At 40.6% G+C, this 25,929-nt stretch overlaps 1 protein-coding gene across 1 annotated transcript in view; it reads right to left on the reverse strand.

Moving 5' to 3' along the window:
* Ryr3 (ryanodine receptor 3) overlaps nucleotides 1-25,929 on the reverse strand; it is a 290,856-nt gene that overhangs the window by 120,658 nt on the left and 144,269 nt on the right. The window contains exons 39-43 of the mRNA XM_076928313.1: nucleotides 16,253-16,388; nucleotides 5,914-6,094; nucleotides 4,874-4,982; nucleotides 2,895-3,015; nucleotides 291-460 (exon numbers count right to left, since the gene is read on the reverse strand). Coding sequence (XP_076784428.1) covers nucleotides 291-460; nucleotides 2,895-3,015; nucleotides 4,874-4,982; nucleotides 5,914-6,094; nucleotides 16,253-16,388 — 717 coding nt within the window. The remainder of the gene's footprint in view (nucleotides 1-290; nucleotides 461-2,894; nucleotides 3,016-4,873; nucleotides 4,983-5,913; nucleotides 6,095-16,252; nucleotides 16,389-25,929) is intronic.

The raw sequence follows: 25,929 nt of genomic DNA on the forward strand, positions 1-25,929 counted from the left end.
CAGTTCCTTAAGAAAATAATGCCCCAAGGTCTGAGATGCTGTGGATACTGGACTATGAGAAACTTCAATGGAAGGGATTAGACAAAAAAATTAAGGCCAGATTTACCTGCATATAAACTTTTGGGCCAATGTATTACAATTTTCCAGTTTTGAGTATCGCTGTTTTTTTCTTTCTCAAGCAGGATATTAAAATATGACCATCAATAGGCAGAAAATATGTTACTCTGTCCAATGTTATTAATGTAACCATGAAGGAATTTCCTTCCATCCTCGTTATTTTAGGTACTTACTGTATCTAGAGATGCAGAAGCTCGTAAGTCGGGTAAAAACCCGACTTCCAGCAAGTGGAGCAGGAAAGTTTGATCTTTAATGCCATAAACACGGTCCAAGAACAGCACCATGGGTGCTTTGTGGTCAGGGCAGAAGTTGGCCGCCATGTCTGGCTCGCTGACTGTCCCATCTGAAAAAACAGAACACGTCATTTCCTGTTTCTACAGTTTGAAACAAGTATAGAACTTATCGGTCCACAGCTCACTATGTTAGGGCAAAAGGGAGTTAGAAATAAGAACTAAGTAGGAAGCAGCTTAAGTAAGGATGGGAGAAGCAACTGTCAAATCTCTGTGAGCCAGTTATCAAACAAGTTTGCTATTAAAAGTTTAAATTTATGGTGAAGTAGACTGTTTTAAAAGATAACTCACAGTCATGGCTCACTAATTTCTAATTTTACTCTAAATTATAATCAGTTATTTGTATCGGCTATAATTTATCTGTTGAAAATACAACACAATGGTAGGCTTTAGGCCTTCTCTTTCCAGCTGTACGCTCTGTGATGCCACATTGGTGTGTGGCATGGAGTCTCCTACGGTGAGAATATCGATCCTAAAATGGGGGAATTTATAGGAAACCAAGCCTGAGCTGTTGCTCTTTGGTGGGTGATGTGGACTGTGAGTGGCCAAATGTTAAGTAAGAAGATAAAATTTAATAACGTGTCACATTTATAGTCATCTTATCACAGCACGAAACAGCAAGCACTCCTTCATGTCTGCTTTAGGTGGCGCTTAGATCGCCCCATCATTTCAGTCTCATTTGAATGAAAAGAGAAAAGAAGGAAAGGAAGGAAGGAAGGAAGGAAGGAAGGAAGGAAGGAAGAAAGGAAGAAAGAAAGAAAGAAAGAAAGAAAGAAAGAAAGAAAGAAAGAAAGAGAGAAAGAAGTAAAGTTGGCTCAGGGATGAGGGGAGGAATCTACAGAGAAAATAAACTCAATAGGCCTGGAGAGGAAAAAGAAGTTTTTAGTGAGGATAAAAACCAGCTTTCTGTCTTGCATCAAAAAACTCAGGAAGAGAACTCCCAAATGACCAAGAGGAGATACAGTATATGAAATGCTGAACTGGAACAGACCTCCTAAGGCATCCCAAGAAGCACAGGGCTGAAGTGCTGTCCAGCCCAGGGCTTCTGTTTGCCAAGAAGTCCGGGTGGGCTGCTAAGACGGAAGACAGCGCCTGTGCGGCCTCTCATCCCTAAGCACAAGGAAGACTGGGAGCTGAATGTCTGAGGCTAACTTGATCTCTTAGTCAGCCATGGTGTTTTGGTGAACCTTATTTCTGTGGGATTGAGCAAGTGTTTTGTGCTCAAAGAAAGCACCACATCTCTGGGAAACATGTTGTTTAACATCTGTTTTTCTCAGACACACTATTATTTCACTGTGCTTTGGGAAGTTATAAAAGTGACACATATTCTAGAACATTAAAAAAAAAAAAACATGTATTGTGGTGGTTTGCATAGGAATGGCCCCTTATAGACTTTTTCAATTGGGTAACTCTGTTTTTCTCATTCTCAAGCAGGTCATTAAAATATGATTATCAAGTAGGCAGAAAATATTTGTCCTTATGTCCAATGTTACTAATTTAACCATGAGGGAATCCAAAAGTGTTTGAATGCTTGGCCCCTAGGGAGTGGCATTACTAGGAGGTATGGCCTTATTGAAGTAGGTGTAGTATTATTGGAGGAAGTGTGTCACTGTGGAGGTAGGCTTTGAGGTCTCATATATGCTTAGGCCGTGCTTAATGGTACAGTCTCTTTCTGCTGTCTGGGGATCAAGATGCAAAACTTTCAGCTCCTTCTCCAGCACCATGTCTACCTGCATGCCTCCACGTTTCCCACCATGATGACAACGGACTAAACCTCTGAAACTGTAAGCTAGCCCTGATTAAATGTTGTCCTTATAAGAGTTGCCATTATCATGGTGTCTCTTCACAGCAATACAAACTCTAACTAAGGCACATATTCTACAACAATTTCTATATTTATTATCTGAGAGCCCCTATTCTGTAAGTTTGAAGGTGTTCCATGGAATGGAAGTTTGGGAAGCATTCCAATAGCTAGCCTCATGCTCTCTTTTCAAATCCATCATGTGCCTGAAGAGAAGGCAGACTGACTCAGAATTAAGATGCTTTGGGGATGACTGTATCAGGAGCCACAAGTAGCACTGGGGTTACTTCTTATCTTGGGCAGTGAGGGTTTTCAGGTTCATGGCAGAAGAGAGCCTGCATGCCTACTCCCCTGGTTGCCTCACGCTCCTAGAGCACACAGGCCATGCTAAGGGCTATCATCTGCTCATTTCATCACCCTTTAGAAAGTAAGAGTAGTCCCTGGTCTCAGAATGGTGATATGTGTCTGTACCCAAGGACCAAAGATTTGGTCATTTTGACACAGGGAAGCAGATGACACAGGAGCTAGGTGAAGTCTACAGGAAATCCATTACTATAAAAAGAACAAGGCATTTCCTCCAGGCAGCCTGCACTGTGGTCTGGAAGTGGCCTCTTTGCAGGCGCAGAGTCCGGTTGCAGAGTGGGTAACTACTAGAGGGCAGGCTCAGCCCAAAGCTGCTTCCCTACCTTTGTTGAGGGAGGGCAGTTTCAGGGGAATGCTGATGATCCCAACCAGGTCTTCCGTGGGCACCAGGGAACGCAGGATGGACCGGATCCGAATGGCTTCCCCTTTCCCTGTTTGGATGAGCTGTCACACAGGAAAGAGATTAGATAGATAAGGCCTCCACACCAGCCATACTGCCCCTAACCTAAGGCAGGAGAATGGTCGTATCAGCAATGGTGTATTTCTGAGTTCTCCTAACTGCTACTGACACTTGTGGCCAAAGGGAAGGAGAAACAACCTCTTGATTTACTACAAGTAAGGTGACTGAGAGAGTAAGTCCATTGATTGACTGCAGTCACACACTTCCTTTACTGAGGCTAAAAGCCTCAGCAGTTAATTCAGCAGGAGCCTTCACAGGCCCGTCGGAGTCCTGACAATGTGTCCACAACAAGAAAACAACTTAGAAATTTCAATTTCTTCTGAGCTTGAAGAATGTTGGGGGTAGGCAAGAAAAGCACAGAGATTCTAAGAGGTAATTTGAGTGTTTTGCTGGTGTCACCCCAAAGAGGATAGGTTCATTCATACACGTACTAACTAGCTGAGCTGCATGTATACAGGTATGTCCGTCTTCATACATAAGAGGTCTCCCAAGAGGGGGCAGTGGACCTTCTGCTGAAAAGTAACATCCAGGAACTGAGGAACAGATCAGCCCAGGTGGGCTGATGGATTCTGAGACATGGGGCTCAGTGGCCCTGGAGAAAGGGGACCCCTATGCTCCTACTCGGCCTGCCACTTCCCTTTCTGGCAGGCTGTCAGTGAGGGTGCAGCTTACACCTTCCTGTCTACAGAGAAGGGGCCAGGGAGGGATTCTAAGAAGGTATGTAGGGGTGTGAGGGAATGTGCAAGCATGCATGTGTGCATGTGAGCATGCATGTGGGTGTGCGTGCATGTGTGCGTGTGCGTGTGCGTGTGTGTGTGTGTGTGTGTGTGTGTGTGTGTGTGTGTGTGTGTGTGTGATGTTAGGGCAGAGAGGTGGTAGGCAGAAAGGAGGTATTTATTTCTTCCTTAGGCAGGCTCAGGTGAGTTAGCTTTTACCTGCTGTCTTTTTTGAGAACATGTCAGCTATTGCAACTTGCTTCCTGAAGTGATTCAGAAGTGATCAAGAGAACCAGAGCAGGAACAACTGACACTTCTCCTAAGTTGTAGGACACCCTGCTGATTCCCTGCCTTCCTTTAGTTCCTTTTTTTCCTTAAAGTTTCTGAAGTGTAAAGAGGCTGATCCATCACAGCAGGAACCGGAATCCTCGTAATTCTGATCAGCCTCCAACACCAACATTTACATTTTACTTCCACAAGCACATCAACTACTTCTCAGTGCCAGTGTGTGGCTGTATATGAAAAAACACCAAATATCCCATCAGCAGAGGTAAAAAGGGAAGGGAATGAACACTTTTTAGGTCAAAACTGGAGATCTAAGAAGACACCACATCAGACAGAACCACCTTTGTTGTGTGCGCCTGCAAAACTCCCAATTGTTTTCCTAGAGACCAAAGCCATGGTTATCAAGACAGTATTTCCCACACACAGTGTCCCTGAGGTGCTCACGAGGCCATTCATGGTGGTATGGCCAAAAATCAGGTTAGCCACATTTTAGCCAAGCTGAGGCACATGCAAGCCTCTTTTTGGAAGGCTTTTAAAACAAAATATATAGAAGTTACATCCAGATAGTACCAAAGATATCTCTCTTCCTCCCTCTCCCTGTCTCTCCCTCTCTCTCTGTCTCTCTCCCCCTCCCCCATCCCCTCCCCTCCCTTCTCCCCCGTCTCTCATTTATTCTCTTAGAAAATGGCCCATTGAGGAAACTTTGGCGTTAGCTAAAAGTAATCTAGAGAGAAGCTTATTAGTAAACATCAGACCCAGATGAAGAAACTACATTCAGGGCTTCTCTGGAGTCCTCAACTCAGGCTCCTCAAGGCTGCTGTCAGGAAGCTCTGTCACTTACATGCATTTCAGGAGCACAGCGGCCCAATAGATCTATAAGAGCGGAATAAAATGACATAATTGCATTGCCCATATGCACAATCTCTTCCTCCTCTTCTTCATCCTGTGTGCTGCAGAGAAAGAGTCAACATGGGGAAGGCATGTGAGAGACTGCCTTGCTTAGTGCCATGCACTGCTTCAAAAGAACACCTCATTCTGGTTGAACAAACTTTCCCTCACAACTATTCCCTTCAGGAGCTGGTGAAGTGGTTTTATCCACTAAGCTCTAAGGGACAGAATATTTTCTCACAATAGCTCCAGAATATCATGAACCTTGAAACATTAGTGTAGACACTATCCACTGTTCATCTCCTCTTCCTCTTTGAATGTACATGGAAAGCCAGCTGGACAAGGAGTCAGGGCATCTGTGTTAACATCCTGGCTCTGGGGTTAACAAGCTGTATTACTTCAGGTCTTAGTTTTATCTCACATTATATAAGAAAGTTGAGACAAATATATTTTGAGTTCTCTCTGGTTTACTAAGTCATCTGTCAGAACTGATGACGAAGAGAAAAGGAAAGGCCAACTGGCTAGAGAGTCAACTCTGCTGGGTTCTGCATATTCTGTAGACTATGGTGTATAAATAAATAAATAGATAAATAAAGACAAATGACTACTGGACGCGGTATGGGGAAAGTAACATGGCAATCAGGCACTGTACCCACTAGACTCTGAACCTTTAAATACCACAACCAATCTTCAAGGAATCCAAACACTCCAAACACTTCTCTGAGCAGTCCCGAGCAAGGATGTAGGCAGGTGTGAGAACCAGACAGCTTGCCACCTCAGTGGTTTGCCAGCTGTGCTGAGTGGTCTAAAGAAATGGAAGAAGCTGGCACTGATTCCCTGGCTCTCTGGACAAGTCAAAACGATCATGGGCCTGACAAAGTGATTTTAAGTATTTTAACCACCACAAACCCCCCACTCTTTCTACCAGGCAAAGTTATGGATCACACCCCAGCGATCCACCAACTGACACACACGCTGGGGTAATTCACTTACACTTCTGTCTTGTAACCCTGGGAAGGAAGGTCGAGGGCAGGGTTCTCTGAGATCTTAATAGCACCCTGCATAGCCGCCAGCAGTCCGTTTCCTCCTTCACCCCTCAGAGCTGGGCCGAAGCACTCAGGACGTCTGATGAGCAGCTTGACCACAACGCTGGCATTTTCTTCCACACTTTCGCCTGAGGGAGAGAGAGGCCTGATGTCCTTCCCTCTGGAAAGGACAACCTGGAAGTTATTTGTAGCTGATGAGCTTGGGAGAGCAGTGTTTCACTTGCTTCGCCACCTATTAACATGATAAGGAAATACTGATGAAGGCAAGGTGACCTCTGATAAATGAGGCCAGATCTACTCATTACAGAATTGACCGTTATGGAATAGAATCTTGCTCTTCAGCTCAGGATTTATTTATTTATTTATTTTTAACCTCTGGGATGGCCTTACCATGTCGAGGCCCTCAGAGGGCATGTATACCACTCAATCTCCTGCTAACAAGTTCATTTATAAGTGACTTGCAGACAAAAGAGCTCCATATCTTACTAAGCGCTGAGGAGTTAACACTTGGCCCTCTTCCTTGAATGGAAAGAAGATAACTAAGCTATCAAGCCTCAGCTGATCTGGGGAAATGATAACATAGCTCTTCACTGGATGACTCTCATGGAGTTAAGTACATATCCCAGAACAATCTGAATTTATAGGGCCTATTTCATGATATCAGAAGTCATTGATCAAGATGAAGAATCTGCTGGATAAATTTTTCTAGTAACAGCTCTGAGAAAAGGGACAGGGCAAGCACTCTATGCTCTCTTTGCAGTTCTCTTTGAAGGAGCCAAGCATGAGCTGTGACAAAGGAAAAGGCACAGTTAGGACTGGAGAGCTGTCTCAGAACCATTTACATTCCAAAGCAGTGTTATAGCGTGCTTAAGCAATTTATAAAATATATCTTCTTTCTTGGGTGAATCCTAATTTATGTTTGAGAATGTGATTCCTGAGCCAGACTCAAATGCATGTATTTTAAAATGCATATTACATGAAGCCTAAAAAATTGCTTTTCTTCAAAACTATTAAGTATTTCTAGGGTGGTGAACTGTCTAAGAGAGGGAACATTTGGATAGCTATGGAGTGTTCTCTTTTCTTATTGGTTTTTCAAGACAGGGTTACTCTGTGTAGCTCTGGTTGTTCTGAAGTTGCTTTGTAAACCAGGCTGGCCTCAAACTCACTGAGATCTGCCTGTCTTTGCCTCCCAGTGCTGGGATTAAAGGTACACATGGCTGGCCAGCTATGGAGTTATTAAGTCCTATGAAGACATTCCTGACATCATCATAGTCTAACACAAAAACACAGTTTCCACAGGTGTGGACTTTGGAAGTGATTAAGCTAAATGGTCCTGGCTTGGGATATGCTTGAAGTTACAGTCTCAGGTTGGTTTCAGCTTCAGTCTTCTGGTGATTTGTCTGTAGCTAGGGGATCAGCTTCTAAGTTCACGATACAGTTGTTGGCATGATGCCTCAATTGTTTGTTGGGTGGCAGATCCAGGCCTTGGTTCCTTACCATGCTGACTTCTTTGGAGGGGTGCTTGGGTGTTCTCATGACATGGTCACTGGATTCCCAGAGATCAAGAGAACAGGGTTGAATCTGTAGTCCTTGTGGCAGTCTGGTTACATATGTAAGAATGGGAGCACTTGTGGGATTGTAAAAATGTTTTAGAATTATGTTCACTTGACTCAGACCTTTTCACTAAACTGAATTTAAATAGCTCATGATTGTTCACTAATTGTCATACAGCTCATTTCTTCACAGAGAGTTTAGAGAAGTTGTGAAGATATTTACCATCTATGAGCTAGGCACAGAAGCAAATGTCCATAATCCTAGGACTAGGAGGCTGAATCAAAAGGCTGGCATGTTCAAGTACAGCCTGGAATGCACCATGAGACTTTTTCTCAAAATTAACAACTTCTATTCAAGTCTCACCCAATATACAATATCCAAAAAGCATAATCCATCATATACTGGCAGCACTAATTAGGCTCCAAGGGTTAAAAATAAGAATACCTGTAGGGAAAAGTGGTGAGGGTATGGGTGGAGTATGACGGGAGAGTGATATGATCAAAACACATTCTGTGCATGTATGGAATTCTCAAATATTAAATATGAATATATTTTAAAAAGTATAGCATGTCAGTTCTACCTGATATTCTCAATATATCCCGATACAGTTTACTCACAGGAGGGAGAGTTCAGTATAAATACCAGAAGGAGTGACATATTCATAAACAAATACTCTTAGACACAGATGTATTGCATGTCATGCCTTTCAAATATTCCTAGCCTGTAATTCTTAGCAAGTAATATACATACCTGCCCTTTGAAATAGTAAGAGTCAAAACTGGAGGGAAAAAAAAAAACCCAACCTTATTAATAAGGCTGACCCAAGGACTGCACTCTGATGTTTTTAGCTCACAATGGAAATGCTTGCAGGTCAGCACATTTTCTAATCAGCATGCTGTATTCAGCTCAGCTCATCCCGTAGCAATTAGCACCATACATAGGATACAGAAGCACCAGAAGCAGAAGCAGAGTTGGATATTGAGATTACATTTAAGTTAATTTGCCCAATTAGCCCCTTTTAATCCAAATCTCACATCTTCAGAACTCAGCTAATTAGGTTGACTCTGAGAACTGACCCAGGAAGCTATTCCCTGATTATTTTAATTTGGACATATGTTGGAGATGCAAATGTACTTCTTCGAGAGGAAGAGAACAGAATCCAACCACTGTGGCTGACTAGACAGGGGACTGAGGAGAAGAATTTGCAAAGGTTTCATGGAGTAGTGGGGACAGAAGAGTGAAAGTCTACTCTGGTGAACCAAATGTTGACCTTCAGGGTATTTGTCAAGGGAGAAAGAACAAGGTAAACTGCTTTTGCCCAAGGGCATACCACAACATTTTTGCTGGAATTCCAAAATAAGAAATGAGATTAACAACTGTGTGGATGCCCAAAATTCCTTTCTTCAAAGGCTCTCAACTCAGCATTGATAATACCATGACTTGCTTCCAACGTGTCTGAACAGTTGGGTGGAAATGGAATTGGAAATGATTCTCTCCATTTTATGTCAGTAAAGACGTCAGATTCCAGGGGTAATCAATAGAACTCCAGGGATAATTAATGGAACCTCACTGATCTCATCTTCAACCTATTACCTTTTCTCACTCCCTGTGTTCTAACTAAAGTTCTGTTATTACGTTTGTTTGCCTTCAATGTGTTCTTTCTTCCCATTCTCTTGTCATAAATTCTTGACTTGGGGAGCTCTATGAAATTCTTCAGGAATATCTTAAAACACGAGAGCCCCAGAAATCTGGTCATCTCAAACACTGAACCCTTCCTTGTATCTGCTTTTCTCACTAACCTGTACATTTTATAAAAAGAGTACTATGTCTCAATTATCTAATCCTGTGTGCCCACAGTTTTGCTAATGTTTGACATATAATAAGCAATCAAAAATAGTTACTGTTCATTTTTTAAGTGCTTAGAATTTAACCCAGAGCCTGTGCATGTTAGGCAAGCATTCTACTTTGAGCTACACCCTCAGCTACAAAAGAATCTTTTCAAGACAGGGTTTCTTTGTTTAGCCCTGGCTGTTCTAGAACTAGCTCTATAGACCAGGCTGTCCTTGAACTTGCAGTAATCAGCCTGCTTTTGTGCCCCCTGTCCCCCAAGTCCCCAGTCCTGGAATTAAAGGCATGTACTGACACTGCCCAGCTAAGCGTTCTTGAATAAATGAGTAGATTTCACTTAAGGGAGAGACTTGAAATGATTTCAGGGAAAATCCTGCCTATCATTGTATTATCAGACCATTGTCAGATTCGGTTTGCAAGAACCCAAGTTGTGCATATTCTTAGGTTTCAACTAGTCTCAGGGAAAAGAGATATCCTCTAGGAGTGAGAGGGCACATGGGATTCATTATAAGCCTAGAAATACCTTGTTTAGTTAACAGAATATCACAAGGTAGGGGTGCTAACTAAGACTCAAAACATCTGTTTGTAAACTACTATGATAAGACAAGAACAAGCCAGAGGGTTAGCAGATTATCTCATTGATTTAAACTATCACAGAGCCTAATGCCTTCTAGCCACTGACCTAAGAACAACGGACCATCTCTTACCATCCTAGTTGGTAAGTATCTCCTGGGTACCTAATAATATTGTTTACATTTACCCTTCTACAATAGTCCTTTATTGTTGGTGTTATTTTTGAGACTTTGTTGGATCTTTCCAATTATATATTTTTGTCCCAACCACCCCTGGTTTTTAGTATTGGTCATGAGAAAAGTTAATAAATCCTTTCTGACTCCATGAATATACAGAGTGTACAGGATGACTCTCAAGCACCTATCTATACTTTGTATGATCATTAAAGCTAAGATGCCATTTTGTACTCTTAACTCTAGTAGGTGCACAGATCCTATGGAGCTACAGAGTCCATCAGCATGACCTCTCTACAAACTTGTAAGGGGGACACGATATAATTATGTGATCTCAAAAATTAGGAAATTAAAAGAGATACAACTGTTTCTTTCCTTGAGATGTTACTTAACACTGTCTTCTCTATACATTTCTACACTGACTTTATCAAATTGCAGCAAACACCACCTTCTTGGCACTAGCATCCCTACCCTGGGGTCTACAGGACCAAGGGCCTCCCCTCTCACTGATGTCAGATAAGGCCATCCTCTGCTACATGTGTATCTGGAGCTATGGCTCCCTCCATGTATACTCTTTGGATGGTGGTTTAGTCCCTAGGAGCACTGGGTGGTCCAGTTTGCTGATATTGTTCTTCCTATGGGGTTGCAATTCCCTTTAGTTCCTTCAGTCTTCCTCTAGCTCTTCCATGGGGTCCCCGGGCTCAGTCTGATGCTTAGCTGTGAGTATCTATATCTCAGGTTAGGTGATGGTAGAACCTCTCAGGGAACAGCCATACCAGGCTGTACTTCCTGTTGGCAAGTACTTCTTGGTGTCAGTAGTATTGTGGGGGTTTGGTGTCTGCAGATGGGATGGATCCCTAAGTAGGGTGGTCTCTGGTTGGCCTTTTCTTTAGTCTCTGTTCCATTTTTTTGTCTCCATCTTTCCTTTGGACAGGAGCATTTCTGGGTTAAATATTTTGAATGTGTGGTGGTCCCATCCCTCAACTGGGGGCTGTGCCCATCTACTGGAGGTGGTCTCTAAAGGTTATATCTCTCCTTTGTTGGGTATTTTGGCTAAAATTATCACTGTTGGGTTCTGGTAACCTTTTGCTTCCATGGAGTCTGGAACTTTCTAGTGGCTACCCCCAGGACAACAAATAATCTTACATTGGTATAGATCTTTTTATAGTGATACATATTGAGGCTATATTTTGTTACACTGATACATATCTTTGTATATTGATACAAAATTTAAGGTTGTTTTGTTACAACATACTATGCATACATTGTTTCAACTCTTACTGAGGCATTGTGCCTAGATGAGATTCTTAATAATGTAATATAATGATTTAGGTACAAAACTTTGAACTCACCAAGATAGGATAGATAATAGAATACTTTATTCAAAGTTGCCAAATACAGATGGACTGGACTTTGTGACTATAAATCTTACCTAATAGTTTTCATAATGTTTCATAATTTTTCTTAGTGGATGTCATTTATTAGTGTAAGAGAAAGAACCTTTTATTTAGACAAAAGGGGGAAATGTTGGCAGCTGGTCTGGTGCTATGTATGCAAATGCTAAATACTGGTCCCCAAGATCTGGTTGCCCCTGACAAGCAAATCCTTACGTACACCAAGTGATGCTATGGAAACTTTGCTCCCTAATTTAAAGCTTCTGGTTAAATAAAAGTGGCTACAGCTAATTACTAGGGAGAATAAAGGTAGGTGAGCTTTCAGTTACCAGGCTGGGGGGTCACAGGTAGGGATGACAAGAAGAAGAAAGAAGGAGGGTGAAAGAAAAAAAGGAGAAAGAAGATGGAGCAGACAGAAGGTTTCCACTTGACATGATGGACCAGGAGCCCATGCCTGAGTAAAATGCCCCACTGAAGATCAACAGAGCAGAAATAAACTGGGAAGACTCAAACTGCAAGTATTTGGGTAGTGCAGCTGGGAAGTAGACAGTCTAGCCTAGAAAAATAGATTAGGGGTAAGCCCCCAGTAATTGTGCTAAGTTGATTAAATAAATCCATAGGACTCTGCCTTGATTATTGAGGGGCTGGATGGGTCATATCAATAACTAACAGAGTTTATTAAAATCCATTTACACTATATGATTAGTATGCTGGTACTCTGACCTTGGACTTCCTACTCTATAATCTTTTAGAAAGAAATGTATGTTGCTTATAACCTAGCAAGTCAATAATACTTTTGGTAACTGCCTGAATAGACTAAGATACTGTAACATTAGATTATCATATAATCTAATAGTGAATGTATATAAAAGTATATTAAAAAGTTTAGCATGTAGTAAATGTTCAATAATTACTAGTTTTTTATCATCTTCCCCATCTATTACCAGCCACACTATTATTAGTCACTATCTTTAACCATGTCTGTTATTACTAATCTTAATCATTTCCACAGCCTTTAATGACCACTATGCCAATGAGAATATTCTAGCATCACTATTAAACCAGTTAAAAGAACCCCTATTCTCACTCAACATAACCTAATCTAAACATCCCTACTATCTGCTACCATGTATACCATCTTCTACTCTCAGGACACTTTCCATATACCTGTCATCAACACAGTTATAATCCTCCAAGATCTAGGTCATCCTGATAAACAATATCCATTGTCACTATTCTCACTGCCACCTGCTCTGAACACCTCTGTCATTGCCTACATCTTGACTATTACTTAATATATTACAAATATCCCATCATCTAAAATCATCAAGCATCATTATTCACCACCACTTACCTTAAATTCTTCCATCACTCATCATCATCATTTACCACCACTACCCAACATGAACCTCTTGTATCATCTACCATTATTAACTGTCAACCACTCTGAACACTTCATACTCTCCAAATCCTCCTTCTCCATCATTCATTGTCATCTACAAAGAACTCCTCCACCCATCATTCACTAAGACTTACTCACTTTGAACAGCTTCATCATCTATAATATCATCCATCATAATCCACCATCATTCACTGTGACACACCATGAACACGCCTCTTTATATCACCTTACTCTCACTAATAATCAGAGGATCTCTCTGCTCAGCAGATGCCAGGAAAGTAACCACAGTGTTCTTTTAAAACCTTTACATATTAAGGTTTTACATGGTGCTTTGAAGTCTCAAAAAAATCTATTATCTAATTTTAAATGATACATATCTTGCAGAGATCATGATAAACAATGGTAAATAACACAGCTCTAGGCCTTACTTTATTTTGTAACACTGTGATAATCAAGTTTTCTGTGGCTTAGTTCATCTATACCTTAAAAATAACTCTGATATATACACTATTGTTTTTGCCACCTTATATATCAAAAAGGCTGAGATTGGAAGGTTTTATTCACTTGTTTAAATTTACATAGCAAGCAAATTATACAGCTGATTTTGAACTCCAGATATTTTCTATCTCAAAGTCTTCCATATAAATATAACTGAGACACTTTTAGTCTTTGTAGGTATTTAAAACTATTACTTCAAAAAATTCCCTATGCAACTATCTGTGTACATTTCCCTGAGAGAATCTAAACCAGTACAGCTATAAATGGTCTGAAGATAAATGCCACTTCCATCTGTTGATTGACCTCTTATCCTGATAGTCAAATTAGGGGCATCTCTGAGTAGTGCACATAGTAATGTCAGTATTATTTGATCTAAAATAAGTTTACTGTGATTTACACTAAGACATTTTCTTTTTTTTCTTTAATCCCATTTTTATCTATACCTTCAAATCTCTCAGCTAAGAATTTCAGCTTAGTTTTTCAGCTTTTTTTTTTTAACATACTCATATCTTCCCATTCATCCATCTATCTATCCATCAATCCATCCACCCATCCATCACCACCACCACCACCACCACCACCACCACCACCACCACCACCACCACAAGCAATTCTTTCTTAGTAATCTCATTCAAATGTGTTTCCTCCCATTTATCTCTGTCTTCACCATTATAGTGTGATTTAACCTGAGGACAGACTCTGTCAGTAGTACCTATCACTCTGTCTCCTGTTAAAAAGGTTTCCCAGTTCTCTACACAAAGGGCTGATGCTAAACAGTTCAGTTTGGCATTTATGTCCTCCCTATTATAACCATCTACCTACCTTCCAACCCTCATCTACTTCTATCATCCACACAGCTACCTTCTGGAACAAGTGATCCCTGTGATCCCTGTTTAGTAAGAACAGTGTGCTTTAGCCTCCAGAGCATGCACATGCTGCCCTCTAACTGGCTAACCTCTCCTGCCTCCATTTCTACAAACTTGACACTTTAGATTCATCTCTAACACTGCCTTTTTCACAGTGTCTTCTCTGATCATTTCAAAGGGGCAAGTTTATTCTTGTTAGGTTTTTGAGTGCTCCCTCCCTGCCTTTCCCTCATTTATTTATTTTTTTTGAAAATAGTGATCTCTGTGTAATCCTCTTTAAAACACTCTGAATTAAAAAGTAGAGGCTGAACTACTTTGCCCCAAACAAATATAGTACTCCTAGAAATATAAGTATTAGAGCCCATAAGTATACACAGTTTACTAGAACTCGTACTATGAAAATGTACTAAAGAGACAATGTTAAAAAGATATAAAGAGTGTGAAGGTAAGAGAGACGGATCATACATTTTGGTCCAGAGTTTAGTTCATTATGGTCATACCTAACCAGCAAAATAAGTGTTAGAATTCATGTAATCTACATGGGATCATAACAAATGGATACATTCAAACCAACAGGTACACTAAATGATTTATAAAATTTTTGATCTTGACTATGGAGGCAGATGAGATAAAAAAATTCAACCTGCTTGCATCCAGTTTTTCTGTCATGCAATTGATGTACATAAAAATAATTTAAAAATATTTATTTTCTTTTTATCTCTCTCTCTCTCTCTCTCTCTCTCTCTCTCTCTCTCTCTCTCTCTCTCTCTCTCTCTCTGTGTTAGCACAAGTGTGTGAATCCCCTTTGAGGCCAGAAGAGTGTCAAACCCCCTGGAGCTAAAGTTCTAGGCAGCCATGAACTGCCTAATGGGGACTGAACTCTAGTTCCCTACAAAACCAGTATGCACTCCTTATGGTTGATTAATCTCTCCAGTCCGTAATTCTTAACACAATTAGTTACTATTTTATGTGCATGGGTATTTGGTCTGCATGTGTGTCTCTGTACTTCATGCATGCCTGGTGCCCACAGAGGAAGTTGGATCCCTCAATACTGGAGCTGCCAGGTGGGTGCTAAAACTCAAATCCTAGTTCTCTGGAAGAGCAGCCAGTGCCCTTAACCACTGGGAAATCTCTCCAGCCTCAGACCCTGGATTCTTAACACTTTCCTTTCCCCATTTACTTTTCTCTCTCTTTTCTTTCTTTTTCAATCTTTCTTTCTGTCCTGATATACTAATTCTGTGTTAATTCTAGAGTATGATTACTTGGACAAGAAGTGAAACACATTATTTGAGGATATACCAAAAACCTGACCTTGAGAGAAGAAAGCAGTCTAGAAAATCGAAGAAGGGGAGAAGCTTGGGTCTAGTGGCTAGAACAGAGAGATATAGATGTAATATAATTAGAAGTGAACTATTGTTGTAACAAAATCTTGGTTGACAATGTACTTTTAAAGAAAGTAGTTCACTTGCCTTATACCATGTTGGGTCATCATTCTGGTGTGATGAAAGTGTTTTGGTAGAACTGGAATTCATTATAAATACAAGACAACTTGTGCCAAGAGTAATAATATTTAAGGCAGTTATAGCAATTGCCACTTGAGATTGAGATACCTTTAACAGCTATTTGTTTGAACTGTCGATCCACTTCTTCAGTCACCCTCCCACCCACTCATAGACTAATCTAAAGTCCTGGAGGTGCATGCTCCTTAACTCTGTAAAATGAGATGAGAGGCAAAGAGGTACAGAGAGAAGGCAAGTCTAAGCCCATGCCATGGGCTTCTTGCTGGATCTGTCACTAGTTTCTCCCCTTGATGCTTGTCTGGCATGTCTTTCCTTGGGAGTTCTCTTGCTAGTTTCTAATTACATTTAGAATCTATTATATTGAGTGACAGAAAGCAGTGGAGGAGTGCTTTTTTGTGTGTACATAGTCAAAATTATCCTATACAGGGTCTGAGAGGCATGGAGTACATGAGACTCACTGTTCACGAAGACCGCAAACCTCAGGAAGGACAGGTAGCGTTCTCCTTCGATGGGGTTCCAGCCAACATCAGGGTATCCTTTGGCCAGAAGCATGGGGCAGCTCTGAAGGCCACAACCTGCCAGGTAGGTTACAACCTGCCAAGAACAGCACAAAAATGAATGTCCGAGTACACTCAGCAGGATGGCAGCCACATCGAAAAAGACAAACACAAAATAGCAAAAACACGAATTTCAGCAGAGAAAATGTGCACCCCATAGAGAAAGCTCCAGTAAAAAGAATTCAAACTAGGCACAGTGGAAAATAGGATAGTTGTTTCTTAAAAAAAATAATAATAATAAAAAAATAGAATTACCATACAATCCAGTAATTTCATGACTAGCTCTATGTACAAAAATTACAGATTACCTTGACAGACAGTTGTATAATCCAAATTCATAGCAGCACTGTTCCTAATGTGTGAGATATAGAAGCAAACTAAGTATCACTTGATGGATCACTGGGTAAGAGAGGAAGGGGATTCTTACAGACTAGGTCCATGTAATGGGTGATTCTTGCAGATTCGTTAAGGGAGATAAGTGAACCCTGCAAAGCAAATACTGTGTAGCTTTAACTCAGATCACAAGGGCAGTAAAAACCATATGGACGGAAAGAAAGATGGCAGCTGCCAGGGGTTCCAGGGAGGGAGGAACAGGGAGCTACTATGACACAGGCAGGGTTTAGTTTGATGAAATAGAAGCAGCTATGGAGGTGAGTGTGGTGCTAGTCGCATAACATTATAAAAGGCTTCTGTGGGTCTGAACTGTACACTTGAAAACAGGAGAGGAAATGTTTTTGTATGGTTTAACTTTTCTTTTCCTTTCTTTCTTTTTGTTTTTTAAAAAAAACCGGTTATTTTATTTGTTTACATTTCAAATTTTATCTCCCTTACTGGTTTCCCTTCTACAACCACCCTATTCCATCCTCCCTCTCCCTGCTTCTATGAGAGCGGCCCCACCCACCCACTCCTGCCACACCACCCTAGCATTCCCCAATGATGGGGCATTGAGCTTCTATAGGACCAAGAGCCTCCCCTCCCATTGATGTAAGATAAGGTCATCCTTTGCTTCATATGCGGCTGGAGCCATGGGTTCCTCCATGTGTACCCTTTGGTTGGTGGTTTAGTCCTTAGGAACACTGGGAGATCTGAATGGTTGAAATTGTTGTTCTTAGAAGAGTAAATTATGTGCATTTTATCACAACAAAAATAGAAAAACCCAACAATTTAAAGCCAAGAGATATGCTAAAATTCCTCTAAAACTCTGAGAGCTGCATTTCTAAGAACTGGAAACTTCTTATCTTTAGAAGGTAGACCCAAATATTCCCCCGGCCAATAATTATAGACTTAAAACATAATTTTAAGCCCCCCTTTTTAGAAAAGTGGTTAATCCAAGGGTCTAGGTACAGCACAGAGCCTCCACTTCTTTGAGGAAAATAATTTAATAGATTTAGAAACACAACCTGCAGTCCACATTTTTTTTTGCAAGTAATAAAAAATATTATGACTGTGAGAATAAATTGCCAGTTTCTAGGTTTCCCCAACTCCAGTAAGAAGAAGTTGACAAGTCGGTAAACTCTGTGGTGGCAGTCGTCTATAATCTAAGCATGTTGGAGGGTTAGGCAGGATTGGAAGTTCAAAGTGCACAGAGAGCGTGCAGGTAGCCTTGTGCTATGTGAGATCTTGTTTTTTGAAAATTTTATTTATTTATTTATTTATTTTAAAGCCTGAATAATTTGTAAGCCTATACACATTTGAAAAACATAAAGGCATGAAAGAGACCTCTGTGGCATGTGAGAACCCTCCTTGGCACTGAGGCAGGCTGAGTTTACTTGACCATGGTAATGCAAGGTCTTCTTGCCTATTTTTCACCAGAAATCAGGGACAAATACCAGCAAACAACTGTTGCTTAAACTTTAATTGCTCCTCTGCTTTTGACTTCACTGTTTTGTGCATGCGTGGAGGAAAGAAAAATTTAGTCTGCTATATTAGAGTGCTATAAAAGTCAGGAGTGGTATTTTCTCTGTTTTTTTTTTAATTCCCTGGGCCTTTCATATACTAGGTACTCAATTAATATTTCATTTAAGAGTCACATATTTACTGTTGTAAAAAGCTATTATTTTGTAAAATTAATAATTTGTAATTATAATAATTAATAAACAATTAATTAATCATCCAAAACTCAGCAAACTTTTTTCCTTCTCAGTATGGATACTGTTTTGCTAGAATCTCAGATTTGATTTTGCTCCTAAAATGTTGGGGAAATGACAATAGAAGACAGAAGAGACAGAGTTTTCAGGGCTATAAGCACAAAACATTTCACTGGCTTCTAAGATCAGAGCCCCTGGGCAGGAGTGCTGTGCAGTTCTAATAGGTGTGATTTCTGTCTGGGGAGATGAAGAGGTAAAGGACTTATCAGCCCCCTTCACTGTTCATCCTTCAAACCAAACTCAGGCAGTTGTTCAATTGATCCAAATAAGATCTGTGGCACTGTGCTCTGCAAACAAAACCAATGGCAAAGGGAGGTAAGCTTCAACCTCCTTTACGATACTCAGCACACATCTGTCCCCTTTCCTGGCATGTTCAATCCCACTCATCGATCCTTATACCCTCCATAGGAAGCTCAAACAACAACCTTTCAAAAGATGCATGGAGCTTGAAAGTACAGAGTTCAGAATGCATAAGACTGCCTTGTTGCAGACTCATGAACCCTGTTTACAAAACATTCCTTAAATTTAAATGTAAATAAAATGTAAATGTAAATGTAAATAAAGCTTGCTGATGTCTGTTTCACTAGGAGCCAAGATCATAAGTAGACATATCAGTGGGGGAACAGTTCTTGCAATCAATGGGTGTCATAGTGTTTGCATCTTTGTGTATGAGAGAGAGAGAGAGAGAGAGAGAGAGAGAGAGAGAGAAAGAGAGAGACAGAGTTACAGAGAGAGACAGAGAGACAGACAGAGACAGAGAGAGGGAGAGACAGAGACAGAGAGAGAGAGACAGAGACAGAGACAGAGAGAGACAGAGATACAGAGAGAGGTGATGTCCCTTCATAACAAGTCTATGGGACTTAGTCTAGGGGAATAAAATGATTTCCACCCCCCTCCCCCGGTAATTTTATTTACTCTTGCAGTTGTGAGAGCTGCTAAAAGTTAACCTCAGGTCACATCTGATTTCTTTTAGCTTTATTATGCTATCAGTTGTTTGATAAACTTACTTATATTTGGAAAACTCAGTAAATAGACGATTCTTCTATTGGATAGATTATTATGTCAAGTTAAAAAATGACAGACTCAGAAAGACAAATACCGTATGTTTTATTGCATATGTAGGAGGTAAATTTAAATGCAAATTTATGTACATTTGTGTGCGTATTTGTGTGTGTGTGAGTGAAAAGAAAAACAACATCTAGAAGAAGAGGGAAAAGAGGAGAAGGTAATAGAATATATGTCTTAAAGTCTTTTTTTTTTTTTTTTTTTGGATATTTTATTTACATTTCAGATGCCATCCCCTTTCCCCATCCCCCCACCCCCAGAAAACCCTTATCCCATGCCCCCTTTTCCTTTTTGCTTTTATACACTTTTTAAAAATGTTAATCAAAGGCTTTATAAGTTAGGTAATGCTCAATCAGAAGTGTAACCCACTACCCAAGCTAGATATATCAACTATCTTTGACTGGTGGAGACACGTGAACATCTGCCTCCATGTCCCCCTCTCTTCCTCTCTCTTTCTTTCTCTCATCACCTAGCTTCTCCTCTCCTTCTTCTCCTCCTCTCCTTACTCTATCTCTTCCTCTCGGTACTCCTCCCACCTTAGCTCCTCCTACATATCACCCTTCCTGTTAAAATGAAACTTTTCTCTCAAAATACAATTAGAGCATAATTATGCCAATTTGTACTAGTGAGGTACAAGATAGTCCTAATACCCAGTCCATCATTTTGTTGACTAACCAGAACCTCTGTCATCTCTCCTAACTAAAACACTTAGTTCTGAACCTAGAAATCTGTATAATTATTATCAAGATGAAGTTATAATTTCTTAAATGGTATAAAATTTACTTTGATTTCAAATTTAAGGTTTTCATTGGTACAAGCTTCTTATTGACATAAAAGTGAGATGAATATCAATACTCTCATAGGCATTGTACCTGTATAACACATTTAGGAATACAAGGCTTAGACCCAGTTCTTCTTTAACTTTTCAACTGATTTGAGATGGTTAGCCTGTGAGTTAAGAGACTATAGCAAATTTATGGCTTGGAGTTTACGTCTTAAAGTCTTAAAAGCAGTATGGGGTGGCTATTTGGGAGGAGAAAGAGACCAGCAAGAGGGGGACAAAAAAGAACAAAGTACAGTCACATATGCACACACACACAGACAAACACACAAACATATACAAACATACAAACACACACACAAGCACCCCACAATGAAACATATTTATATGGTAACCCTAAAATTTAATTAAAATAAAGATATTTTCCTGACTTGGCTTTACTAATGTATTAGGGGTTTAATTAGTTCTAATAGCAATGCTTACTGACTTGACAAAATGATTAAAATGCTTTTGCTTATATTTTTGTCCTTTCCTAAAATATTATCACTTAAAGTATCTCCTGGGTGTTGCAAAGACCCCAAAGAACAAAATAAAAATAATAACCCAAAGACATCCTCTGCTGAATTGTATCACCCTAAATTTATACACTGAAACTCTAAGCTCCAATAAATCAGAATGTTATCATTGGAGATAAGACTTGTGAAGATGCTAAGTAGAAAGGGGGCTTCCAGGGTGGCATCCTTATCACAAGGAGAAGCAGCTGTACAGAGCTGCAGCAGGGTGCTCATGCAGAAGACAGGCTCTTAGGACACATTAAGAGGGTAGCCATCTGTAAACCAAGGAAGGAGGCCTCAGAAGAAATTAAATCTGATAACACTTGGTCTTGGCTTTCCAGGCTTGAGAACTGAGAAAATTAACTTCTGGTGTTTAAGTCACCCTGTCTGTGGTCATTTATTACAGAGGCCCCAGAAGATGAACATACCCTTACACCACAAAGTAAATGTGCCCAGTTAGAAATAAGTGGCACAGACACAGACATGCACTCTGCCTGATTCATGATAGGCTCTTACCCATAATTAGTTAAATACATCTGAAGCTGTCGTAACACAGAACTTCAATAAATTATTAGTGGGTAATTGACATCTCATCTTAACAGACACGGATCTACAATTCGGCTGACAATTCTCTGCCATGGCTGTGCCAGAAGGATCTTTATGAGTGGTAACATCATCCACCTATCTGTGTGGTACTTCAAATAGATGGAAAATGGCTGCCAAGATAGTTTATCATAAGATGTCAGTCCCCTGTCCCCTGCCTTCTCAACCCAAGTTTTTTGAGCCTTCTTATACTATTGGGTAGGAACAGAAGAAAATGAATTTTAAAAATACTTTCACTTTAGCTTCTCAGACATATTTTCTAGAGTCTCCTCATCCGTCTTTGGCTGTTCTTCCTGTTGTTTAGTTGACATTTGTTTTCTGTGACTCTCTTAGGTGGTGGTGGCCCTCAGGACCCTGACACATTTCTGCAAGGATCTCACCCACCCAGAGGGTGTCATTCTCCATCCATGATCTCTGTCTACAGCTCAGAAAACCTTTCTGAGATATCAGTACTATGTAGCCAGATTCCCAGTTGACATTTACATCTGGAAACCTCAAAACACCTCTGTGGCACCCCCTGTTCTCATAGGAGTGTCTAACCATCGTACATCATAACATGATATCATTATTTACGAAGTATATCAAGAACTATTACAATTAATTTACAAACATTCAAAACAAAATGTCCTCATACTGTAAGTTTATGAAGTGTTGTGTTGGACTGCATTTGCACCCCTCTTCAGCTGCATGTGACCTGGAAGCTGTGGGTCGGGCTTGTCTGCAAGAGCCAACCCAATGTTTGGTTAATGGTTGCTATTTGTCTTCCCTAGGTCTTCGGGATTCAAACACTTCTCACATCTGCTGTGTCAATATTAACTGAAGTCAGCACCCACTCATGCTTGCTGAAGGTAATTCTTGGCAATACTTCTTGCCCCAGGTCTTGCTTCTAGCCAGTTTATTTCCTCACTGAAGCCTTCTAAACCACACAACATACTGTGTTGTTCCCTTGCTGGGGGCCTTTGTGGTTTCAATTATTCGTGGTTCTCCAAGGAGATAGCATGATATAATTAGAACAAGCATGAGCTCTTGAGCTAAACTAATTAATTTAGTTACCCTGTGGCACTGAGGAATGACATAGTCTCCATACCTCCATTTCCTTCCCGTAACTTCTGAACAACAACAACAACAACAACAACAACAACAACAACAACAACAGTAATAATAAAATTTGTTCTGAGCATTATAGGAGTGAACTTCTGTTATAATAAAGCCCAATTTCTGGCCATTCCCATCACCTTTCTCACCACACTCCTGTGTACTCTGTGCTTCTGCCATGCTTGGTTTTTTGACTGTCCTGGACATGGGCTTTCCTGGCCAAGCCCTAAACACTCTGGGCATGTTTCCCCGACAATACAGCTGACTAGCTTCTGCTCATCCTACTGTAGTAATTATTTGATTCCGACCAGGGGTTTCTACCCTACCCTTGGTTAGTGAGTTTCTGGATAAACAAGACACACAACCTTTAAGTTTACAATAAGCCTTAAACAGCACAAAAGCTGGGCAGCTGCCAAGCCTCTATGCTATTAGAATCTACTTTCCTGTCAATACTCCAAGTTATTACGTATTAAGTTTCATCTGGGCTGCTCTTAACTCTAATTGGTAGCCCTCAGGGCCATGTTCTCTTGACTCCTAACCCATAGTGACTTCTCTTTCCTCCTGCTGCCTGCTTTCTCATGATTTCTGCAAGCCCAGTAAACTTAACCCCCACCTATGTCTCTTTTGCCCACCAGAGCACACTATGGTTATTTTTTTTTATTATAAACGTGAACATTCCACTTACTAATTCTTTTTTTATTGGATATTTTATTTACATTTTAGATGTTATTCCCTTATCCAACCCCCACTGCCCTGGCCAGGAACCCCCTATCCCATCCCCCCTCCTCCTGTTTCTATGCCCCCCCACCCTCCACTCCTACCTCCCCACCCTTGAATTCCACCACACTTGGCGTCCAGCCTTCATGGGACCAAAGATCTCCTCTCCCACTTATGCCCAACAAGGCCATCCTCTCCTACATATACAGCTGGAGCCATGGGTCTCTCCCTATGTGCTCCCAGGCTGGTGGTTTAGACCCTTGGAACTCTGGTTGGTTGGTATTGTTGCTGTCCTCATGGGGCCACAAACCCTTTCACCTCCTTCAGCTCCTTCTCTCTAACTCCTCCATTGGGAACCCCTTGATTAGTTCAATAATTAGCTGTGAGCATCTGCCTCTGAATATGTCAGACTCTTGCATACATCTAAGGAAATATCAGGCTCCTGTCAGCATGCACTTGCTGACATCCACATCAGTATCTACCTTTGGTGACTGCACATGGGATGGTTACCAGGTGGAGTGGTCTTCAGATGGTCCCTCCTTCAGTTTCTGACCCACACTTTGTCTCCATATTTGCTCCCTTGAGTATTTTGTTACTCCTTCTAAGAAGGACCAAACACCCACACTTGGTCTTCCTTCTTCATGAGCTTCATGTGGTCTGTGAGTTGCATTTTGGGTATTGCGAGCTTCTGGGCTAATATCCAAATTATCAGTGAGTGAATACCATGTATGTTCTTTTGTGATTGGGTTACCTCACTTAGGATGATATTTTCTAGTTCCACCCATATACCTAAGAATTTCTTGAATTCATTGTTTTTAGTAGCTGAATAATACTCTTTTGTGTAAATGTACCACATTTTTTGTATCCATTCCTTTGTTAAAGGACATTTGGGTTCTTTCCAGCTTCTGGTTATTATGTAGGAGGAGCTAAGGTGGGAGGAGTAAGGAGAGGAAGAGGAGGAGTAAGGAGAGGAAGAGGAGAATAAAGAGGAGGAGCTAGGGGAGAGGGATTAGAGAGAGGGGAACATGGAAGTGGATGTGCACGTGTCTCTAGCAGTCAAAGGTAGTTGGTATATCTAGGTTGGGTATTGGGTTACACCTCTGATTGTATGGGCATCTTGTTATTGAGCATTACCAAACATATAAAGCCTTTGGATAATCTAAGCATTAGAGTCTCATTTCTACCAAGCCCACATGGATGGTGGGATGGTCTGGGCTCAGCCAAGCATTGTAAAGACAGTGTGGTAGATTGGCAGAGCCATCTCCCATGCTGGAATCTTGTGGGTGGCAGGGCTGGTGTCTCTGACCACCTGAGCCGACAGCCGGAGCTGAGCAGCGGCAGTACAGCTGCAGCAGTAGGGAACATGGCGGTTGATTAAGAAAAGCCTGATTGAATGCCGCCAATTTAAATATCTCACACTATAATTATAAATAAGGCTGCTATGCACATAGTGGAGCATATGTCCTTGTTATATGTTGGAGCATCTTCTGTCTATATGCCCAGAAGTGGTATAACTGGGTCCTCAGGTAATGCTATGTCCAATTTTCTGAGGAACCGCCAGACTGATTTCCAGAGTGGTTGTACCATCTTGCAATCCCACCAACAATGGAGGAGTGTTCCTCTTTCTCCACATCCTTGCCAGAATCTACTATCACCTGAGTTTTTGATCTTTTCATTCTGACTGGTGTGAGGTAGAATCTCAGGGTTGTTTTGATTTGCATTTCCCTGATGATTAAAGATATTGAACATTTCTAAAGGTGCTTCCCAGCCATTCGAGTTTCCTCAGTTGAGAATCCTTTGTTTTGTTCTGTGTCCCATTTTTAAATATTATTTGATTTATTTTATTATTGATTATTTTATTTAAATATTATTTGATTGTCTAGAGTCTAATTTCTTGAGTTCTTTGTATATATTGGATATTAGCCCTCTATCAGATGTGGGATTGGTAAAGATCTTTTCCCAATCTGTTGGTTGCTGTTTTATCTTATTGACAGTGTCCTTTGCCTTACAGAAACTTTTGAATTTTATGAGGTCCCATTTGTCAATTCTTGTTCTTAGAGCATAAGCCATTGGTTTTCTGTTCAGAAACTTTTCCCCTATGCCCAAGTATTCAATGTTCTTCCCCACCTTCTCTTCTATTAGTTTCAGTATATCTGGTTTTATGTGAAGGTCCCTTATCCAATTGGATTTGAGCTTTGTACAAGGAGATAAGAATGGATCAATTTGCATTCTTCTACATGTTGTCCTCCAGTTGAACCAGCACCATTTGTTGAAAATGCTGTCCTTTTTCCACTGGACAGTTTTAGCCCCTTTGTCAAATATCAAGTGCCCATAGGTATGTGGGTTCATTAAGAGGAGTAGATGGCAGGAAATAATCAAACTCAGGGCTGAATTCAACCAAGTAGAAACAAAAAGAACTATACAAAGTATCAACAAAACCAGGAGCTGGTTCTTTGAGAAAATCAAGATAGATAAATCCTTAGCCAGACAAACCAGAGGGCAAAGAGACAGTATCCAAATTAATAAAATTAGAACTGAAAAAGGAGACATAACAACAGAAACTGAGGAAATTAAAAAAAATCATAAGATCCTATTACAAAAACGTATACTCAACAA

The sequence above is a fragment of the Arvicanthis niloticus genome, chromosome 2 (genome assembly GCF_011762505.2).
Source record: "Arvicanthis niloticus isolate mArvNil1 chromosome 2, mArvNil1.pat.X, whole genome shotgun sequence".
Classification (NCBI taxonomy): Eukaryota; Metazoa; Chordata; class Mammalia; order Rodentia; family Muridae; genus Arvicanthis; species Arvicanthis niloticus.